Source organism: Ictalurus furcatus, chromosome 20, assembly GCF_023375685.1.
Source record: "Ictalurus furcatus strain D&B chromosome 20, Billie_1.0, whole genome shotgun sequence".
NCBI lineage: Eukaryota > Metazoa > Chordata > Actinopteri > Siluriformes > Ictaluridae > Ictalurus > Ictalurus furcatus.
The window spans coordinates 3,697,199-3,718,925 of NC_071274.1; the positions used below are offsets into that span (position 1 = coordinate 3,697,199).

General features: G+C 38.9%; 1 protein-coding gene across 18 annotated transcripts in view; it reads right to left on the reverse strand.

Moving 5' to 3' along the window:
• LOC128624196 (muscleblind-like protein 1) overlaps positions 1-21,727 on the reverse strand; it is a 115,719-nt gene that overhangs the window by 57,699 nt on the left and 36,293 nt on the right. For all 18 annotated transcript variants that reach the window (XR_008388731.1, XR_008388733.1, XR_008388732.1 and 15 more), the window contains one exon: positions 20,938-21,727. This exon is cut by the window's right edge and continues 100 nt beyond it. Coding sequence is in view for 15 of the 18 variants with exons in the window: in XM_053651640.1 (XP_053507615.1) it covers positions 20,938-21,111 (174 nt within the window). In the remaining 3 variants the exon portion in view is untranslated. The remainder of the gene's footprint in view (positions 1-20,937) is intronic.

Genomic DNA, 21,727 nt, shown 5'->3' on the forward strand with positions numbered 1-21,727 from the left:
CATCCATCCATCTTCTATCCCGCTTATCCTTTTCAGGGTCATGGGGAACCTGGAGTCTATCCCAGGAAGCATCGGGCACAAGGCGGGGTACAACCTGGACAGGGTGCCAATCCATCGCAGGGCACGATCACATAAGACTTGACAATAACAGTACATGAATAATCAGCATTATTAATAAAACCAATGTAAAACGTTTAAACAGTAAACTGTGTCGTGTGTGGATCACTCCCCCAGGTCCTAGTGCCCACCCAGGAACAGGCTAATGTATATTGGGCCCCCTGGCGACAGCCTAGCGCCCCCTAGCGATGGCCTAGCGACGTCCCTGCTTTGAAGAGATAGGTAGTCTGGCAAGCCCGGTCTTGACGAAAATGCAAGTTCATTTTTTTTGCTCTTAGAATTGAAAAACAATGTGTAAAATGTGTGTAGGACCGCAGGTGGTAGGATTTGTAACAAGTATCACGCGCTACTGTGGTGCATCGTGACATGCATTACGTTTAAAAGAACATACCAAATGAACACTTTTGTTTTGTAAAGGTCAGTAGGAAATAGCAACTATGAATAAAAAACAAATAGCCTGGACATGAAATCTACTTGTCTCAGGCAGATGATTTGTCCATAAAGCACGAACTACAGCATAGGGTTCAGTATTGAACATTGATGTGGACAGTTGACCTTCTGTGTTGAGATTTGACGCCGGACTACAACAACAAAACATCAATAAAAGAGACTATCCAGCATGGTGGACAGTCAAAATATCCAGAACAATAGCCAGTTTTTATACAAAAGCATTTCCCTAGCTAACAATTTTAGCTTAGCAGAATGTTTTCAACAGCAGTGTCAATTCGCTATAGAACCCAAACGACCCTGCAATGAGCTACATTGCTTTAACGCTGAAGGAAGAAATTGGGTGCTATCTAAACATCCAGTCTTGTTAGGACTGAGAGAAAGTTTACTCTGTGATGGAAAGAGCTTAATGGAATACAGCATGTCATTCCAAAATGCTATTATGGTTAGCAATGTGTGGGGGAATCCTTTATTAGCATGATTAGCATTCCTGAGGGGAACGGTTCATTTAGAACGGCCATTTCTTTCATCTCAAAGCAAGAACAAGGGATTTTTTTTTTGTTCTACTGAAAGCTTAAGCTTCTAAATAAAACTCAGACAAACCAATACACACACACACACACACACACACACACACACACACACACACATTTCCATACTTCCCTCTCAAAGCTAAACAATTTTAATTTCAGCTCTCAAACGAGCACGAGAGTGATTTTCTTACCCCTTCTGTCTAGCTATGTATTGAAAAGACTGTACTTAAAGTTCAGGCTTCAAGCCTGAGGCCTTTGGCGCCGAGCCTGAACCGCGCTGGCACAAAGTCTTAACCTCACCCCTTCTTTCCTTCCTTCATTCCCCTTCTTTACCCTCCCTCCTCCCTTCTGCTTTTTAAATTAGAGGGAGTCTATTACCCTCGTCCCTGCGGGAGGACTTCACCTTACGCGAACTTTCAGCCTGCCATGAAGATAGCAAAAAATAGACAGGCTTAATAGGTTATAATATCAAAGTGGCACAACTGCCTCACATACTGTATGCGTACTTTCACAAACACGACGGTCAAGAATGTTCCCTCACACCACCGCACACAGATTCACACACACATGACATAAAGGCCAGTCCGAATTCTTGTCTTAATTGTTGCATGCATCATTTAGACAGGCTGATTCAGCGATAGATGGAAGACTCAGGCCTTCAGCAAAGTGTCTCGCTCGGCCATTCCCTGTTATTTTAAGCCAGCTATGCGATCCAAGGAAATGACATGCATTTTTTTCACCGGGTAGATCGGAACAGGAAAAGCGGACAGAGGAAAAGGTAGGGCGAAACCGACATGAGATCGAACATGAGGTTGGGAGTGCGTGACGGAAGAGGGGGCGCAATAGAGAGCAGTCGACTTTTAAATCAGACAAATAAATCCAGTCGTCCTTAGCGGAATTATGGCATCGAATGAAGCGCTGCAACAGAGTAACCCGAAATCAAAGTTGCTTTAAACTGGCTTGTCCCATCAAACATCTGACGCAGTCCAACCTTTGAAGTCTAGAAAAGAAAGATGAGAGGCTCTCCAAATAAATAAATAAATAAATAAAAGCCACTTAATAACTCCTACACATATCAAAGCAGCATTTGATTGGCTTTTTAAAAACACTTTACAGTTCGTCCTGTGCTTTCTCGTACTGTACGTATGCTCGGATAGACACTGACACGGCAGCCTCATGTGGGTCCCATCAGAGCTGACAGGGTTGATGAGGGTTACCCTTTAAATAGATCCCGTCCCAGTACATGGCAGCTCTTAATTGCTACGCTTCCCTACTTAGAGAGCGACAAAAAAAATAAAAAAATAAAATAAAGACAGGGCAAAAACTGTCAAACTAATGTGGACAAGAAGCCTAAACAGAGATCAAGTGAGAGACACATTCATCCCTATGAGGTCCTCTATAATCAGGTCTCTGGTAGCACCTCTGCTGGTTTTTGCTTCCTGTCCTTGTCTGCCTTTTCAAGGTTGGCACCAAACAAGGTCACCAGAAATTTGCCACATGAGACATGCTTGCTTACTGAAGCGTCACTTTAAAACGGCGTTAAAGCTGCGTTTCCTGTCACTGGGCGTAACGAACGTGTTAGTATCCTGTATGTGTACATCATGTACTGTGTATGTTCTAGCCCGTACAAGATTCTTTAAATGATGTCTCAGCTACAGTATAAGGTTTATATTAATGATAATACTGTACATGATCAGTTTTATAATAACAACTTACACAGGAATTTGTACAGCAGACTTGTTCATTACTTTAATTACTGGCTGTAATGTACAGTTGAGGTCATAAGTTTACATACGCTTTTATTACATAATGTTAATAATTTTTAAAAAATAAGAGGGATCATACAAATTGCATTTGTTTTTTTTGTTTTTTGTTTTTTTTTAATACCGTCCTGAATAAGCTATTTTACATAACAAATGTTTACATAAAGTGCCTTCCACAAATATTGGCACCCTTGGTAAATATGAGCAAAGAATGCTGTGAAGAATTCTCTTTATTGTTTAGCCTTTTGATCTTTTGTTTTTTAAAAAAATAATCACAAAAATACTCTGCTCTCATGGATATCAAACAATTGCAAACACAAAACACAACACAAGTTTATTAAAAAATATCTTTGTTAAATATAGGTGTGTAACAGTTATTGGAATTCATATGAGAAAAATATATTTGAAGTATATTCCCGTTGATATTTTACGTTTGTTTTTTTTTTTTTAGTACACCTGGGTGACTAGGAACAGGAAATTGTTCAACCATGACGTCCTGTTTCACAGGGGTATAAATATGAGGTAACACACAAGCCAGATTCCCTTAGTCATTCATAACAATGGGTGAGAGCAAGGAATATAGCTGTGATGTCCAGCAAAAGGTTGTTGAGCTTCACAAAATGGGAAATGGCTATAAGAAAATAGCACAAGCATTGAAAATGTCAATTTCCACCATCAGGGTAATAATTGTGAGGTTCCAATCAACTGGAAATGTTATGAATCAACCTGGAATTGGACGTGTGTCTATATCGTCTCAACGCACTGTGAAGAGGACGGTTCGAGTGGCCAAAAAATCTCCAAGGATCACAGCTGGAGAATTGCAGAAGTTAGTTGCATCTTGGGGTCAGAAAGTCTCAGAGGGACTCGTTCAAAGGGACTATTACAAAAGGTGCAAACATTCACTGATGCTCAAGAAGGCAACATGATACATTAAGTGCCAGGGGGTGTAAACTTTTGAACAGGATGATCGGTGTAAATTGTTATTATTTTGTCTTCTTGGAAACATGTATCTTATACAGTATCACAACATCCATGTAGAGGATGGACATTATCATCAGCATGCGAAACAACACACACACACACACACACACACACTGAGAGATCATGGTCACTAACAGAGTGGATCTCATGACATTAAGGCAAAGTGACAGATCCAAACTGGAAGAGCTAATTATCTCTTCCCTAATGGCCACTGACCCTCCCCTCCCCCTCTTTCTTCTTCTTCTCCTTTGTGGATGGCAGAGACCTGTCTTTGTGTGTGAATGAGCCTTTGTTTGGCTTTCTGTTTCAGCTATGGTGCCACACACACATTCATACACACACACACACGCACACACGCACACACGCACACACATACACAACTGGCACGAGCAGGCAACATGGAAAATACACAGGACGCAGCGGCTGCTTCCACCCCTGCAGTCTTATAAAATAAGCCTGGTGGTTTCCGCTGTCAGCGTTAGCGAGAGGCGGCTCTATGAACGTGCCAGTAGCTTTCCACTTACACACACATAGCTATAAAATGGTTTAAAAAAATAAAAATCAATAAATAAAACCCACTCGGGGTCGTTGCTGTACTTGGCTGTTGATAGAAAAGGAGGAGTAAAGTGAGTGAAACACACACACTTCAGGTTTCCAGCTAGCTTGCAAATGAATCCAGCAGAGTTAAAGTTAAAAAACAAAACAAGATTGGACAGAATGAGATTGGACGGAAATAAACCCACACGGATAAAGAGTCATCAAAGCAGGCTACGCTTGTTTGCCACGTAGCGTTTGCTTGCTGTTAATTGTTTGATTAGCTTTTGTTTGCTAGCACAGTTTTCACTCGCTAGGCTACAGTTTGCTCAACAGTTTATCTTTCACTTGTTATGACTAGAAAAGACCGTTCAATCGGGAACGTACAGTATAAACTCTGCAGATTCCAAGAGAGACATCAATTGATTGGTTAATGCTGCGTTCACACCATGTCAGAATTACCGTAATTACTAGGCAATGCGTTACTAGAGATGAAGTTGTTGACAACTGTAAAATACATTACAATAAACTACAGTAAGCTATATAGTATTGTGTTGTCTTTTGTTTATTTTCAGATTAAATCTTGAATTATTAAGACATTAATAATAGCCAATTATATGAATTATTACACAGAAATATCATGAGATAAATACTTAACTACATTTTACTGCAGAATCCGCCGCCATTTCGAGTGTTTCCGCATGACATTGCAGAGGTCAGGTGGTACAAGTCGGAGCTCTCAGAAAGTTCCTAGTTTACAAGTTTACGCATTTTACAGGTCGGAATCTCGTAGTTATTGTAATTACGACATGGCGTGAACGCAGCTTAAGTTTAAGAGCTAAAGTTATACCGATTAACCCCGCCCACTTTGCTTCAAAGGGGGACAAATTGTGCTGTAGACATTAAAAAGTCACCAGCTGTTCATTCGTCGTACTGCACTTTGTGCCGTCGTTAGCCTAAGAAGTATAATCGACAATTTTACAAGAAGTCATTTAAAGCTAGCTTTTCGGAGACTTACAGTATAATCCAAACCAAAACACTGCCTAGTCTAGAACGTCTGAATGCTAGTGTGAGAGGGCGAGAATACTGAATTGAATCGTAACATGATTGACAGGTAGTACATGATAGACACACCTCCTTTTCCTGATTGGTTAGATCCTTGTGATCTACCTTACATGTTTATTGTATCCTAGAACTATCCTAGTGAGTTCTCCTCGGCATAGATATTATATTGAAGCTTATGAAGTTCATCTTGTTCATCATAAATGTGTACAGGGAGACATTCCATGAGTAAGTGATAGCTTAGCACTAAGATTGTGTGATAATGCTAGTTCAAATCCTATCCGAGAACTATCAGTGGGCCACTGAATGGCCATTGAGGAACACCTTTAACCTTCAGCTGATGCAAGGGTGTGTTACCGTAGAAATGCTGACTTTCTTTTCGAGCAGTGACATAGGCAGACTTTTTACAATGGGCTGGCCAGGTCAGATGCAATAACTTTATTGGGATGGCAGTCTGGGGTGTGCAAAATACTAATCCCCATTCATAGAAATTCACATAATGTATATATATATATATATAGGTCATATATATGGCTTGAGTAGGATTCCCATCAGGATATTAAATCAGGACAGTAAATGGCCCACACTGGATATATTTGTTTGTCATCTAGCAAGCTACCTAAAAGTCACATCTAACAAAGTAATGAACTGAAGAAGTCCAATGTCATGCCTCCAGATTGTTAACATAGAAACAAAAGACGAGTACGAAGAAAATCAGTATTACTGAAAACTTTTGTACCCCTGGTGGAAATGATTTGTTCGGTTCACTCTATGAAAATGAGTCCTCGTTAAAAAAAGAAGTCATTCCTTCCTGATTTGCATTGTTTTAAGTCAATCAAGTTGGTAGTAGAGTGGAGTTCTACGTGCAGGAGGGAACACAAAGAACTCCAAAATGTGTTTCGATTTTTCCACTGAGCACATATGAGCCGCTCTGAGGCTGAGCTCTCACCTGAATTAATTCTCTCCTCCTATCTCAGTGCCCTCCCCCCATCTCTCTTTCTGTCCTCTGTCCCGCGCTTGTCTGCATTTTAATTCCAATGTTTGTGTTCCTGCAGTGCTTCTAAGGCTTACAAATGGCCTGCTTAAAATCGTGAGATGGCTAAGGAGGGGAAACAGGGGATGAATATTAGACAGGATGGGTGAACGAGAGAGAGGGAGAGAGAGCGAGAGAGAGAGCGAGAGAGAGCGCGAGAGAGAGAGAGAGAGAGAGAGAGAGAGAGAGAGAGAGAGAGAGAGAAAGAGCCGACTCATTTCAATCAAGATGCAGGCCACATCACCTGAAATGATGAGACGTCACGACTCAATAGGCATTCAGCTACTGATATGTCCTGGGGAAAAATCCAGACCAGTGTCGATAACTCTTTCTTCTTCACTATTCAACATGATCTCTCTTTTTTTCAATCTCTTAATCTCTGCAATCAATCTTTCGTTGAAGTCTCACTGTTATATTGTGTTGGACAGTGTTTATATGCTTGTGCGTGTGTGCGTGTGCGTGTGCGTGTGTGTGTGTGTATTTATGATAGCCATTCTCCAGTTGTTATATTTCACAAATCACTTCCACAATAGACCACTCTTTCTCTCTCTCCATTCTCGACTGAGCTAAGGAGTACACAATAATCTTTTTATCGCTTTTTTTTCCCACGTATACAGCCCTGTATAGCATATCCTTCTGGTTCCATATAGCACTGCACTGTCTTTCAAATGCACTGCACTATAGAAAAACCCTTGAACATTTCTAGGGAGAAACAAATAGAAGTAACCTTCATGACAATTCATACAGAAACACCAATTTCCATTTTTGGTTCCAGACATCCGTCCCTTCATTGTCCCTCTATATTAAGTAGACCATTACTCTGGGTGTGTGTTGTTACAGGACACACACACACACACACACACATATAAATATATATATATATATATAAAGAGAGATAGCAAAGATGATCCAGTTAGAGAAAAAGCTGTGTCACTGTAGCAGTTATAGAACTGAACGCAAGCATAGTTCATGTCCAAACAGTTTTTGTTTTGCTTTAATATGACTTTTAATTTAACTTCAGCTCGATACTGGTAAAAGATTTCTGACTGCACTACCCTAATGTTAGCTAGCTGATGTTATTGTGTTAACTAACACAAAGTTAAGTTATGGTTAAGGTTGAGTTACAATGAAGTTATGTTAAGATGAATTAAAATGAAGTTATTGCTAAGGTGAAGTTTAGTTTAAGATAAAGTTATGGCTAAGGTGAAGTTTAGTTTAAGGTAAAATTTATGGTTAGGGTGAAGTTATGGTTAACGTGAAGTTAAGGTGAAGTTATTGGTTAGGTGAAATTAAGGTGAAGTTATGGTTAGGTGAACTTAAGATGAAGTTTAGTTAAGGTGAAGTTATAGGTCAGGTGAAGTTATGGTTAAGGTGAAATTAAAGTTAAGGTGAAGTTATGGTTAAGGTGAAATTAAAGTTAAGGTGAAGTTATTGGTTAGGTGAAATTTAGGTGAAGTTATAGTTAAGGTGAACTTAAGATGAAGTTAAGTTAAGGTGAAGTTATAGGTCAGGTGAAGTTATGGTTAAGGTGAAGTTATGGTTAAGGTGAAATTAAAGTTAAAGTGAAATTATGGTTAAGGTGAAATTAAAGTTAAGGTGAAGTTATTGGTTAGGTGAACTTAAGATGAAGTTAAGGTGAAGTTATGGTTAAGGTGAAGTTATGGCTAAGGTAAAGTTATGGTTAAGGTGAAATTAAAGTTAAGGTGAAGTTATTGGTTAGGTGAAATTAAGGTGAAGTTATTGGTTAGGTGAAATTAAGGTGAAGTTATTGGTTAGGTGAAATTAAGGTGAAGTTATGGTTAAGGTGAAATTAAAGTTAAGGTGAAGTTATTGGTTAGGTGAAATTAAGGTGAAGTTATGGTTAAGGTGAAATTAAAGTTAAGGTGAAGTTATTGGTTAGGTGAAATTAAGGTAAATTTATGCTTAAGGTGAACTTAAGCTGTGATATTGGTCAAGGTGAAGTTGAAGTTAAGGTGAAGTTATGGTTAAGGTGAAGTTATGGCTAAGGTAAAGTTATGGTTAAGGTGAAATTAAAGTTAAGGTGAAGTTATTGGTTAGGTGAAATTAAGGTGAAGTTATTGGTTAGGTGAAATTAAGGTGAAGTTATTGGTTAGGTGAAATTAAGGTGAAGTTATGGTTAAGGTGAAATTAAAGTTAAGGTGAAGTTATTGGTTAGGTGAAATTAAGGTGAAGTTATGGTTAAGGTGAAATTAAAGTTAAGGTGAAGTTATTGGTTAGGTGAAATTAAGGTAAACTTATGCTTAAGGTGAACTTAAGCTGTGATATTGGTCAAGGTGAAGTTGAAGTTAAGGTGAAGTTATGGTTAAGGTGAAGTTATGGCTAAGGTAAAGTTATGGTTAAGGTGAAATTAAAGTTAAGGTGAAGTTATTGGTTAGGTGAAATTAAGGTGAAGTTATTGGTTAGGTGAAATTAAGGTGAAGTTATTGGTTAGGTGAAATTAAAGTTAAGGTGAAGTTATTGGTTAGGTGAAATTAAGGTGAAGTTATGGTTAAGGTGAAATTAAAGTTAAGGTGAAGTTATTGGTTAGGTGAAATTAAGGTAAACTTATGCTTAAGGTGAACTTAAGCTGTGATATTGGTCAAGGTGAAGTTGAAGTTAAGGTGAAGTTATGGTTAAGGTGGAGTTATGGCAAAGGTGACATTATGGTTCAGGTGATGTTATGGTTTTGGTGAAGTTAAGGTTTAGGTAACAGGTGGGGTTTAGCTGAGTTAAAACACTATATGTACAATATTCAGCAGCATTATAGTCTTCCATATTAGAGCTCAGATTTTACATAAAATAGTGTTGGTAAGACTACCCCCACATTCCCTCTTAGTCGGTTATTTTTAGTGACTGAGTGATTGAGGTTCCACTCTCCTGGATTTCTCCAGAGAGTCACATTACTTTGATTCCACCACAGCCAACAGCCAACTGGTCAGCATCAATACAGTCAATCTGTTTTCCCACTTGCCTTAATACGTCATTCCTGCTCTCTTTAAATAAGTAAATGCACAAAATAAATGAGGCACTAAGTACAGTCCCACGGGGTCAGAACACAGCAGAGTTGACTTCGTTGCCTGCTTTATTATAATCGATTCAACGTGTTCGCTAATTATCAAGCCCTGTGAGAGGTTAATCATGTGGAAGTGCATGTTTCAGATCTACATTACAAAGCCAAAGCGGCACAGAAGAAATTCCTAAAGATTAACGTTATCCTGGTGTTCTCCTTAATTAGTTACCTCTAGCATCACCCTCTCATTTGTAGTTAAAATACTTTTGTACACGTTTAGTGCCATTGCTTATTTGGCATTAGTATTATCAGGAAAACATAGAACAGGTTTGTTCTTTCATGTTAACTAGGGTTAGTGGTAGCTTATAGTGCTAGCTGGCTAGAAATAGCTAGCTAACTGTATAAACATGTTTTTAGCATAAAATCTACTAAATGCCAGTGTATAATTCACATTCTGTCAGCATTCCAATTGTTTCTCAAAGTGTGAAATATCATAAAAGTTTAGGTATATTGATAATTAGCGTCGATTAGCTAAAAATCAAAACAGGCAGACTACTTTATTGGATATCTTTGATGCGCGCTATGCTAAATAAATATGAATTCTAGCATCGTGGCTGCTCAGCCTTTCTCCTGTAGTAAGTAACGGCGTCAAAACCAAAAACACCAAGCGAGTCGAAGAGCTGCACAGAAGAGATAAACAGATATGCTTCGTGAAATGGAAATGGGTGTGTGAGAGTATGTGATAGTAAAAGGGAAAAATAGATGCACTGTACTGTACTGTAGCTCTTTCTGAATCGTGACCCCCCTGCTAGCTCGTGACCCCCCTGCTGGCTCGTCTCTATTGCTGATTTGTATGCGTGTGTATGTGTGAAGCTCAAGAAAAGAGAAAAGCAGCGAGAAAAGCAGAGGAAACAATCCTCCATAGTCCCGATGAAACGTGTAGTGTGTAGAATCAATGCTTTTTGCTCTATTCTACAGGACCTAAGTCCGCACTGATGTCCATTGTGTTGATTTGGCGTGACCTAATCTACTCTGATCGCTTGTCCCTGGCCTCTTTTCTCTCTGACTGATGTACGAGACTGAAACCGGGTGTTAAACATCGACCGCCCCTCTAAGTGCTGCTTTGAACCAATTTGCTCTTTTTCCCCCCATTAAACCACGTGCATCATCCTTAATACATCCTCTTCTTATTCCTTTATTGCCTTTCTATCTGTTCTACCTCTCTCAGTATTGCTTGACTGCATGAGCTACAGTAAAGCCTCCTCTGTATATTTCTTCCTCAATCTACCTGCTACACGATGAAGACAATCTCTCATGTACTACACAGTGTGCACTTGTCATTACTCAAAGAGCTTGTTATGGGCTGTGCTCTGGAGAAAAAGACATAAGGACGTGCTAGGGAGGACGGTGGCAGGCTCTCCGTCTCTCTCTGTGTGTGTCTCTCGCACCTGAACAAGGGCAAGGACAGCATAATGGGCAAAGCGACACCTACACATGCATTTTCACGCTGCCGCTCCTGGCACCGTGGCGAGCATATGGGGAAAAATGTGAAGGCAGTCTACCGTGGTGCGTTTTCAGTGCTTATTGAGATGAGACAAGGTCAGCTTGCTTTTGTGTTGATTGAAAAAGTCATGATGATGAACTGACTGTTTTAACTCCGTGCCGTGACTAGAATTACGGAGTCATTCTTTTCCCGTCAAAAGTCATTACGTGCAAATAGAGATCGCGATATAGCATGAGTTGAGCTTCTCTAGATCTGCTTTATGGCTATGAAGTACTTCATGGAAAAAAAAGACTCAAAAACACTCATTCTTCTCATGATCACCTCCTCTTAAGGTGGTGAGAGCTTGTCTGAAATGTGACGCTATAGGGCTGCGCATATCTACGCTTCTGATAATAATACGATGTTCGCTAATGCGCGTACGCAAAGGTCTAGAAGGTTTTCCAACATATGCAAGACCACAAGGACACCGAATAAGATAGATCACATGCGTAGAGGTACCATGTATCAAAATATTACGTCCAGTGTGTGGATGACTAAAAGAATTACATTTCTATGTGTGAAAGCACACTGGGCACAATGACCACGCCTATAATCACCTGGAGGAGTCGTCGAAATGCCTAGTTTTAACTGCACGGGAAGGAACTTCAGATTTAACGAGCAAGTGAAACAGTTAGAACTTTAAACAGTTCTTCTCTTGCCTTTTCAAAATCACATTTCTCAGATGACTTCCGGGCACTTTTGAAACCCCTGAAACTTAGACAGTTTACAAACTGTCTATCATCAGAGGAATAAGATAGGAAGATATATAGACTCTCACACTGTCTGTAAAGCAAAGAAAACAGTAACTGGAGGCAGTGCAAGTAGTAATATCTCAGCTACAAAAAAGAAAGAGCAATGCCCTGACATACTAAAGTGCAAAAACAACTGAAAGGGGAAAAAAAACAAAACAAAAAAAAAAAACAAAGACTAAAGCAATGAACCAAAGTCCTAAAACAACTGTCACTGTAATCAGAAGAAACCTCTGGAGTGCAGGGGCAATTTTCTCTTCACACAAGTCTTCGACCGACAGCTCAATTATATGAGCTCTGCTGCCAAACACAACCCTCCCATCTGCTTTGAAAAGCAATCATGTCCATTAAAACAGCCAATATATGCCACGCTGTCAGGTCCAGCTGGTTATTTGAAAAGCAGCGTTCATTTTAGCAACACATGGTCTTCCCTCGTGTCCTCCTTCACCATTGGAAAAGCAGGATTTACAGTATGCTACTGTTGCATGCTTCTGTGTTCATTTAGCAGTCCGTACAGGATTTCGCAACGTTTTCCGTGATGGTCGCGGCCAAAAAATGCTCGATTTTACTGTGCCTTTCCCCCCCCCCCCGCCCACCCCCCAAAAAAATCTGCAATGCAACTTGCTTTCATTTCTGGTGCCAAAAACCGTCTTGAATTGGTGAAATTGTTTTGCACGGTCTTTCGCGGTGATTTTTGCTGGTAAATGAGACCTTTTAGCTGTACTCATGTTCGACGGACGTGAATCGAAGTGGGCCTTGGCTGAATGTGCGTTTTGATGACGCGCCTTGGCCCAAAAAGCTCCTCAGAATATTGCCGCGTTTGCTTGATTTGGCGTTAATCCTGGCGGGACTGATTTATGCTAACGTCTGCTCTGTTCACAGTTCTAGTCAAAACAGTAATGTGAAGCGCCACTACGAAACAAAACACCACCACCACAAACGGTCTTATTTATAAACATTAACTACTCATTAATGACGGTAACGTCACCATTCAGTCACGTTAGCTGTTTATCCGGACCTTCGAACGCACAGAATTTTATATAACTGGACCGTTTGCACGAAATTGTAGTTGATTATTGCTGTGTCTAACTATTATAGGCTTTCTCTTTGAGTAAGATATAGTCATAATTCCACCTTCGAACTTTTAGAAGGGTGGAAAAGATGGCTGCCTCATCGAACATGATTAGACATGATTAGACATGATTCTCGCCCAATTCGAAAAGGGACTTGACTTATGAAATTGAAACTTTTTTGTTGTTATTGTTGTTAAGATGTAAGAACCTAAAATATTACACCTTCTGACTTTTACTATGTATATTTCCTGATTATAATAAATCTTAAAACGTGTGATTTGCTAAAAAGTGAGCAAGTGACTCATTGTGTTTCGTAGCTGCAGTACTGATTTCTCTGCTCAAAATCTGATTCAGTACATCCTTTAGAGTACGGAAACCAAACTGCACTGGACTCCTCAGACAACTCCTCAGACAACTAGATGAACCCCCCCCCCCTCCCCCCAACCTGTTTTAGTGCTTTGGCCACTAATAGAGTTTTCTCTACAAACCCATTAGATTCGATCAATAGTCAAATGATTTTTTGCTTTGAGGTAAGTCCTCATCGACCTATGAGCAATCAAAAACGTTTCACGCTCATCGATTTGACACGTGTTTTACCATCATACTGTACATATTAGTACTTTGGTATCAAATATAGAAATGATATCACGCCATGCTGGCCAAGCAGCAATATGTTTAGTACAACTATTCAGTAAATAACTACTCATGGAACAAGGTTTTTTCTTTTTCTCTTCTTCTTGTTTGGCAGACTTGATAAACTATGTTATGAGGGTGGATCGATGCATGAAAACAAAAGTGCTTGTGAATATCATGCTGCTTCTTTAGAGCACACAAACATTAGCAGCCTAATCAAAGCCATGTGTTTTGCAGAATGTGAGAATTTCTGCCTTTATCATGCTCGGTGAACATAAATGCCCCCCTTATTTATTCTTTATTTGCTTTATTTGAAGTTTCCATCTGCTGCTGGCAGAGGCCTTCTGAGCTTCTCTCACCATGAAACTCATGTATGTTCAATGCCACATCCCACACACTCACACTCACACTCATGGTGTTGGTGAAAAATGTTTGCACACACGTCTAATCTGTCCAGACCCCTTGACTTCAAATAGAAATATATCTCGAGGGAGGATTTGAACATCTCAGTGTACAGCGATTACATTAAAACACGCCGTTTTGTGTGTTGTGATGATTTATTATGTGTTTGTGTGTTAGAGGTACAGTCTGTGAGTTGTGAGATTGTGGTTGTTTTTTTTACCTCAACTTTTATTACCAAGTTAAAGATGTGCCACAAAAAAAAACACATTTTTGATTTTGACTTTTCTTGCGATCACATGACTTTTCCATTTATTTATTTATTTATTTGTTTTGTTTAATTTTGAGGAAAATAATTACCTCAAAATTTTTTTAAGTTGATAAATCAATTTCTTTAAGGCAAATACACTTAAATATAACAAGTTTGAGTTAATTTCTTTGTTAGATTTAAGTGTATTTGGCTTAAAGAAATTGATTTATCAACTTAAAATTTTTTTTGAGGTAATTAGTTTCCTCAAATTTTTTGAGTTAAATGAACTTATCCGGTTTTACAGTGCACCATTTATTGGTATCCATGTTGGAATCTAAATTTATATCACTTCATTATTTTAATAATGTTGCTTTTATTATTAATCCTATTAATTTTTTTATGTATTTAAATTTAAATTACATTTATATTTTAATTTTTCAATCTTATCTACCGTTTTACTTGAGGTAAAATTCCTTTCAGATCTGCACTGATCATTTCATTTAGCTAAAGATGACTATTTAAATACTTTTCAGTAGTGCTACAGTATCTTTTTTTTTTTTTTTTAAAGCATTTATGAACTTACGACTTACAGAAGGTAAACAAAATAAAATAATAACGTTGCTTTCCTAAGCAATGAAAATCACGAGGAACAAAATAATCATATTTAATAGTAAACAAACATAAATATTTTAGAATGAAATGAATTCATTCATTCTTTCTGTCACGGATATTTAAGCATGGTTTTACTTCCTACGGTGCATAAAATCCACTTAAAAAATATACTCAATCCACACACTTACATTTTGTACTTTTTTATATTAAATAAATAAATAAATAAATAATAAAAAATGTAGACTTTTTGTCCTTGAATATGTAAATAATGCAAATGTTACACAGAAATGGAGTGCATCGACAGTGCTTCGTAGCAGTTATGAATTTTTATACTCCTTCAGAGTATAAACAAGAATATTTTAAGCATAGCGCTAATAAATATGGAAGAATGTTGTGTAAAAATAAATAAATAATAAAAAAAACCCATTCTGTATAATATTTAGTTTGTAGCCCATACAAACTGACAAAAGTCATTTGTTTGTGAGTCTGGCTTGAGAACTCAAATCTACTGTAAAACGCAGTACGCATTGATTATGTAGAGATGTGACCAGAAGGGTGTGTGTTCAAATCTCAGAACTGTTTCCGAGCCACTAAACCAAACCTTCAGCTATTCAAATCTACAGCATGAATGGATTCTCTGCCATATCTGTAAGTCTCTTCAGATAAAACGTTTCTGCCAAATGAGTGGAAAGGTGGCCTTTGTTCGTTCCTCACACATAATTTCCTGTTTTGTGTCTGGCTTTTTCCTGGAATTAATCCGACTAACTGAAAGTGCAGCATTTGTTGAAGACTCATTCAGCTTGGATCTGATTTGCTCAAGGAAAATTTTTTTGCGCTTCCTTTACTTTTTTTTTTTTTTTTTTTTGGTGACAAACCCGATCGTGCCTGCCACGTAGTAAGAACCATTTTTTGTTCCCTTTCTCTCTTTTTTTCTATGTTAAAGGTGTAAACGATTCCAGCAAAAGCTGGGCAGAGAACCTGGCAGGGAAATGCCAAGGTGTATGTGTGTGTGTGTGTGTTAGATCAAGCTGGCCCTTTAACCTGTATGACTAACACAGTGTTCTTCCCTTCAGCAGAATCCAGGCCTTAAAGTGGTATAGCACAAAATCCTCTTAATCGCATTTATATTATTTCACTCACAACTCTACTACAGCAAATACCGGGTTTCTAGAACACTCTAAGAGGACTCAACCTTCTCTGAAGCACAATTCATACATTTTTTTTGCCTTAAATGGGTTTAAAGGGATAGTTTGACACACACACACACACACACACAAAAATAGAAGTAATAACAACACACAATGTTCCCTTTGCCTTAAATACAGTTACTCAGCCAAATCGTTCACTACTTACATGAGCTAAGAGTCTAATGAAGCTAAGAAGTAATGGAAGTCTGTCTCACTCAAGCGCTTCATGTTCTTGCTTCAAATTCAACTATTAAATCCAGGATCATCAACAGCATTCTCAACATATTTTCAGCGGAATGATTTATATAAATTATTTAGCCGAAGGCAAAGAGATCGGATCAGACACCAGCTACAGGGCTTGAGACATTACCTGCAAAAGTTGAGGGTTTTAACATTTTGTTTACCCTCTCTGCAGAGATTTGGACACTGACAATCCTTGCGTCAGATTCAATACAAACGTCTCCTCTGTTCACAGTTCTAGTCAAAATAGTAACAGGAAGCACCACTACGAAATAAAACATCACCACTTCAAATGGTCTTCATTATAAACATTAACTACTCATTAATGACTAAGCATTAAAAGGTACTGTAACTATTATTACCATCTTGTCATGTTAGTTTATCTGGACCAGCTGGACCGTTTTCGAGAAATTGTTGAATACCACAGTGTCTCATAACACCACCTTCAAACTGGTGGGGGGGAAAAAGATGAAAAGATAACATAGTTATGTGTAGAGTACATTCGCTACATTCACTGATTCTCAATAGGGCAACACACTACATTAAGAGCCAGGGGGGTGTAAACTTTTGAACAGGATGATTGGTGTAAATTTTGTATAAAAGAGCTTATATTTTTCATTTAGTACTGCCCTTCAGAAGCTACGTAAGATATTTACGTTTCACAGAAGACTAATTAATAATAATAATAATAATAATAATAATAATAATAATAACAATTTACACCAATCATCCTGTTCAAAAGTTTACACCCCCCTGGCTCTTAATGTATTGTCTTGCCTTCTTGAGCATCAGTGAAGGTTTGCACCTTTTGTAATAGTCGTGTACGAGTCCCTCAGTGTGAAAAGATGGATCTGGATATCATATAGCGGCTGTTGGAAAGGGGGTCAAATATGCAGAAGATGCTGGAAAAGTAAAGAGTGTTTGGACCTGGAGGATTTTTCTGAAGAACAGTGGGGCAGTTTAACTGCTCAGGACAAACAAGGGACTCATGAAGAACTCTCACAAAACATTAAAACAGTCATCGATCATTTAGGTAACGACACACGGTATTAAGAATTAACAATATTGGAGTCTTTTAATATCTAATATACCTCAGTATACAGATTTGCATTGTATTTCAATTAGTCTCAACATATTAAGTAGAAATGAGAGCATCAACATTTGGAGGAAGTTTCGATAAATGCATGGAATGCTTGAGTTTACTACTTCAATAAATGACGTGAGCCGCAATACACATATCTGAAATGTTTATGTTTATGTTAAACACCTCCATTTGGTCAGATTAGTCATTTTAAACTGGTTATCAAAAGATAGCAATCCGTATCAAATGTACTTTTCTGTTATATGCCTCTCCAAGTTAATCTCTTATAATATGTGGTTGGCTTCTGTTATTTAAAAAAAAAAAAATTGTGCAAAAGAATTGTAAATATTTGTAGAACAGGGTGTCTGGTGAAGTCATAAATGACTCTCCCTTCTTCACATTCCATATACAGCATTAGTCTTTTTGTTTATTAAAGTCCCTGTCAATCCGATGAACAGCACAGATATGAACATACACGGGGCAGGTCAGGACGTGAACCTTTGTTTTGTCAGAGTGTAAAATCAATATTATAGAATCATTTGAGGTAACTATGCTGGTTTCCTTTTAATCCAATTTCTATGTGTATGGATTTAATTGAACATTTCCCAGCATCCCCGAAGCCAGAGGACAAACAGATGTTCACGTCTCAATTTAGGGCAAAGAAGGAGATGTTCCCATGAGCACCAAATATCTAAACACAACCTCAATGACAGTTGATGAAATCATGCATTAGAGTTCCCATTATTAATTCATCCTTTCTCCTGTATGCATGCAAACTGCAAAGGTAATGTTACAGGAACCTTGTTTCATAACACCGTAAGAGTAATTACAAGCTGACAGCTCATCTTCTCAGACATGACAACGAGTTGTTTCTATAGAAACAATCGTTCAGTGCTTTTTTTTCTTTCTTTGTTGCTAAACACCACCAGTATTTATTATCAGTATGGTCAATAACTACAAAATGCGTGAGTTCCTCGAAGATGTAAATTCAATTCACAAGCCAGAAGTTTATATTTAATGTAATAAAGGGATTTCATATTGGGCGTTCCAGTACATTTGTTTACTAGAAAACAACAGTTAATGCTAACATGACGTTACATATGACGTATTTAGGTTGTAGAGCGGGTTGTCCACGAATCGTAGGGTTGGCGGTTCGATTCCCGGCCCACATGACTCCACATGGCGAAGTGTCCTCGGGCAATACACTGAACCCAAATTGCTCCTGATGGCAAGTTAGCGCCTTGCATGGCAGCTCTGCTACGATTGGTGAATGAGAACCAGTGTAAAGTGCTTTGTAGAACTCCTAAAGTTAAAATAAGTGCAGACCAGGTAACACCTGAAACCATACCAAATATGGTTTGTTACCAAATAATGTTACCGCAAATTTCAATGTAAGGTAATGCTGAGTGTTGTTTCTTAAAAATGTTCTCCAGTTTTGCAAAGCAGCCGTTATGTTTGGGTTGATGAAGGTTTTGATTGTGAACAACTTCATAGCAATGTGACATAAAAGTGTAACTTAAAAATTCCAAAAATGCAAACTTCCAACAGATACAATAGTTTTCCTCACCGATTCCTCCTCTCAATCGCCTCTCTGTTTGCATTTATTTGTTGTCTCCATGGGCTTTTTGTTTGTTTCGCCACGTGCCTTTGTTTTTGTTCTTTGTTTTGTCTCCACCCCGTCCTGCCATTTGTTTATTCCCTAAATGTGTGCGCCTGCTCTGTGTTTAGCCCTTAATTAGTTTTCCTATTTATACCTTGCTGTTTCATTGTGTTTCATCTCTCTTCATCGTGAAGTCTTACCATGCATTTAGAACAATTACTGTAAATCTGAGCCTTATTTTCCAAGCCTGGTTTCCATTGTACTTCCTGGTTTTGACCTTTGCCCATTTAGAACTTCGAGTACAGAATATCCTAGTTCGTTGTTGTCTATATGTGTATTGGGACCTGCTATGTATACTGACTATTCTTGGATTAAATAAATAACACCTGCACTTGCATCCTGCCTTTATCCATCGTGAACTTTCCTAATCCAAACAGATGTGTTAATCCTAAGAGCATTTTGGACATTTGTAAATAATACACAGTTGGTAGCTGGTAGGCATTTCTGTGCCATGCCAACTCAAGTGTAATTTGCATGATTGCCTTTCGGTACCATTAAAAAAAACCAAAAAAACAACCAAAAACATCTCAGTTCCCATCATCTCAAACAATAGGTTATGCAATTTCAATATATCAATATATTGCGACTAAATAATTAATTAATGCTAAAAGGTTACCTCCTGGAAAGCGCATGATTCATGATGCACTTCCATTGCAATATCCCAAAAGGCTAAACTTGAAAGTAAAAGTAAGGAATAATATATAAAGAGAGTTCTGTAATACTGCTTCTCTAGACACGGAGAGTGCTTTCTTATGGTTGAAACAATCAATACTCCAACTCAATCACAGGTTGCTATTAAAGAATGCTTTTTTTTTTTTTTTTTTTTTACACATCTCTGAGGATTGAGCACTACGAATCGCCACACAGTAAAAGAAAACAAGATCAGCAGCTCCAGCAGGATGAAGCAACAATGCTCTAACTCAATTTCAATCCAGACAATCTGGATTGTGACGTAGTGGCTGCGGTAACATTTGGCAACCATGAACCTTGAATGAATCAGATTTTTTTAAAATCAATTTGATCTCCATGATATTCCTTGGAACTGACATCATCATCATTAACATCAACAAACTTCAACACAACCAAGCCTCTTAAAACTTTGGTTGTGGGAAAATATTCATACTGACAGTTAGGCTACATTCACATGACCTGTGTCACGTGACACGGATCTGATTTTCTGCCCAAGCGATGACACAGATCCATTTTATTTCTGGACCGTGTAGACACGATAATCCGATCTGTGTATTCCAACGTGACTTTTCATATGTAGATCGGACAGCGGCCATGCCGTAGGAGAATGGTCAGATCGGGATTCACGTGGCTTTTCCCAATGCACGTTTTGCATTCCTTTTTGCATTTTATTTCTAAATTCATTGGGCGGATGAGGAAATGTACTTGATATTTGGGGAAATGAACAGACTTGAGAAAAACTAGAAGGAATCTAAGGAAAGCGATCAGGTTTTCAAAAGAATTGGGCAAGAAATCAAGTCAAAACATGACTACGATTAGATTTCGGTTAGGGGTGTAAACATCAAGCTTCCACATAATACGGTATGATTTATATTTATAAGACAAGATTCCCTTTTAAATTGATATGTCGTAACAAAGTGTTGGACTGTTACACTTGTAGCTACAATGTCAAAGTAAAAGATGAGGCAAAAGACTCCACTTAATGTCACGGTCGCTCAGCGTGCCTGTTTTTATGAAAAAAAAAAACATTCAAAGCTAGCCATATCCAGAGCAAACTGCGATGCAGACTTGGCGTACTAGAGAATTCGTTTGTCGCCTGTACAAATATGACTGTTTGTGATGTTTGTGACATGTGGAAATCATGTAAAACTTATATCAATGTGATGCACAGATGTGTTTAGACCCAGATGTGTTCGTATTAAATACAGACATGAGTCACTTTCAGCTACGAATGTGAACGTTCAAGATTGGTGAATGTAGCAGATCATGTTCATTCCTCACGTAAGTTCCCGAAAGACGTGTTAAGAAGAAAAGAAGCAGGCTGTGGAGTCACTACTCACTTTGAGGGAGTCGAAGCAGGCGATGACTCTCCCGTTCTCCACCTGGCAGCTTTTGGCCGGATGGGCGAACTTACATTCAGAGTCGGGTCGGGAACAGGTGCCTCGCTGGAACTCGCGACACACCTCCAGCGTCAGCCATTTCGTGTCCCGGATGGGCGTCACATTAACCGCCATTTTGGCTTAAAAGCAAAAAAAAAAAATCCAGACGATATGACGGCGCTGATGCAGAGGAAGCGTTTTGTCCGGTTTGGTTTGTGCACTCGGAAAGTGAGACGAGATTTGGACGTGTTTTGGCTTTTCGTTTGTAGGCACTCAGAAATCAAAACTCAGAGGCCCATTGTCGTGACCTTTTCGATTTTTGAAGCCTCTATCTGTTGAGGCCTCTGTCTCTTGTTTCTTCACTCTTTCTGTCTTGCTGTCACTCGGTCTCTCCTCAGCTGCGCTGCCAGGCCAGACGGATGGTGAAACTCATTATTGATTACGTGTGGTTGCGGGGAAAGAGGGGGAGAGAGTTGGCGGTGTGGAAAGAGGCAGTAGCAGTCACCTCTCGCCCACACTCACTCACTCACTCACTCACTCACACACACTCACACACACATACGTACACACACATGCGCACACACATGCACACACACACACTGCCTGGATCCGTCCTTATGACACAGACTCGAGAAGCAACATGGGGGCACACGGCAGGGGGGCGGAGGGTGTTGCTGTGGCGACCAGGTGCGTGGCAGAGGCCGTTCTTGTCCAGGACTGCGGACGTCACTTGGCACTGAAGCGGGTGGCG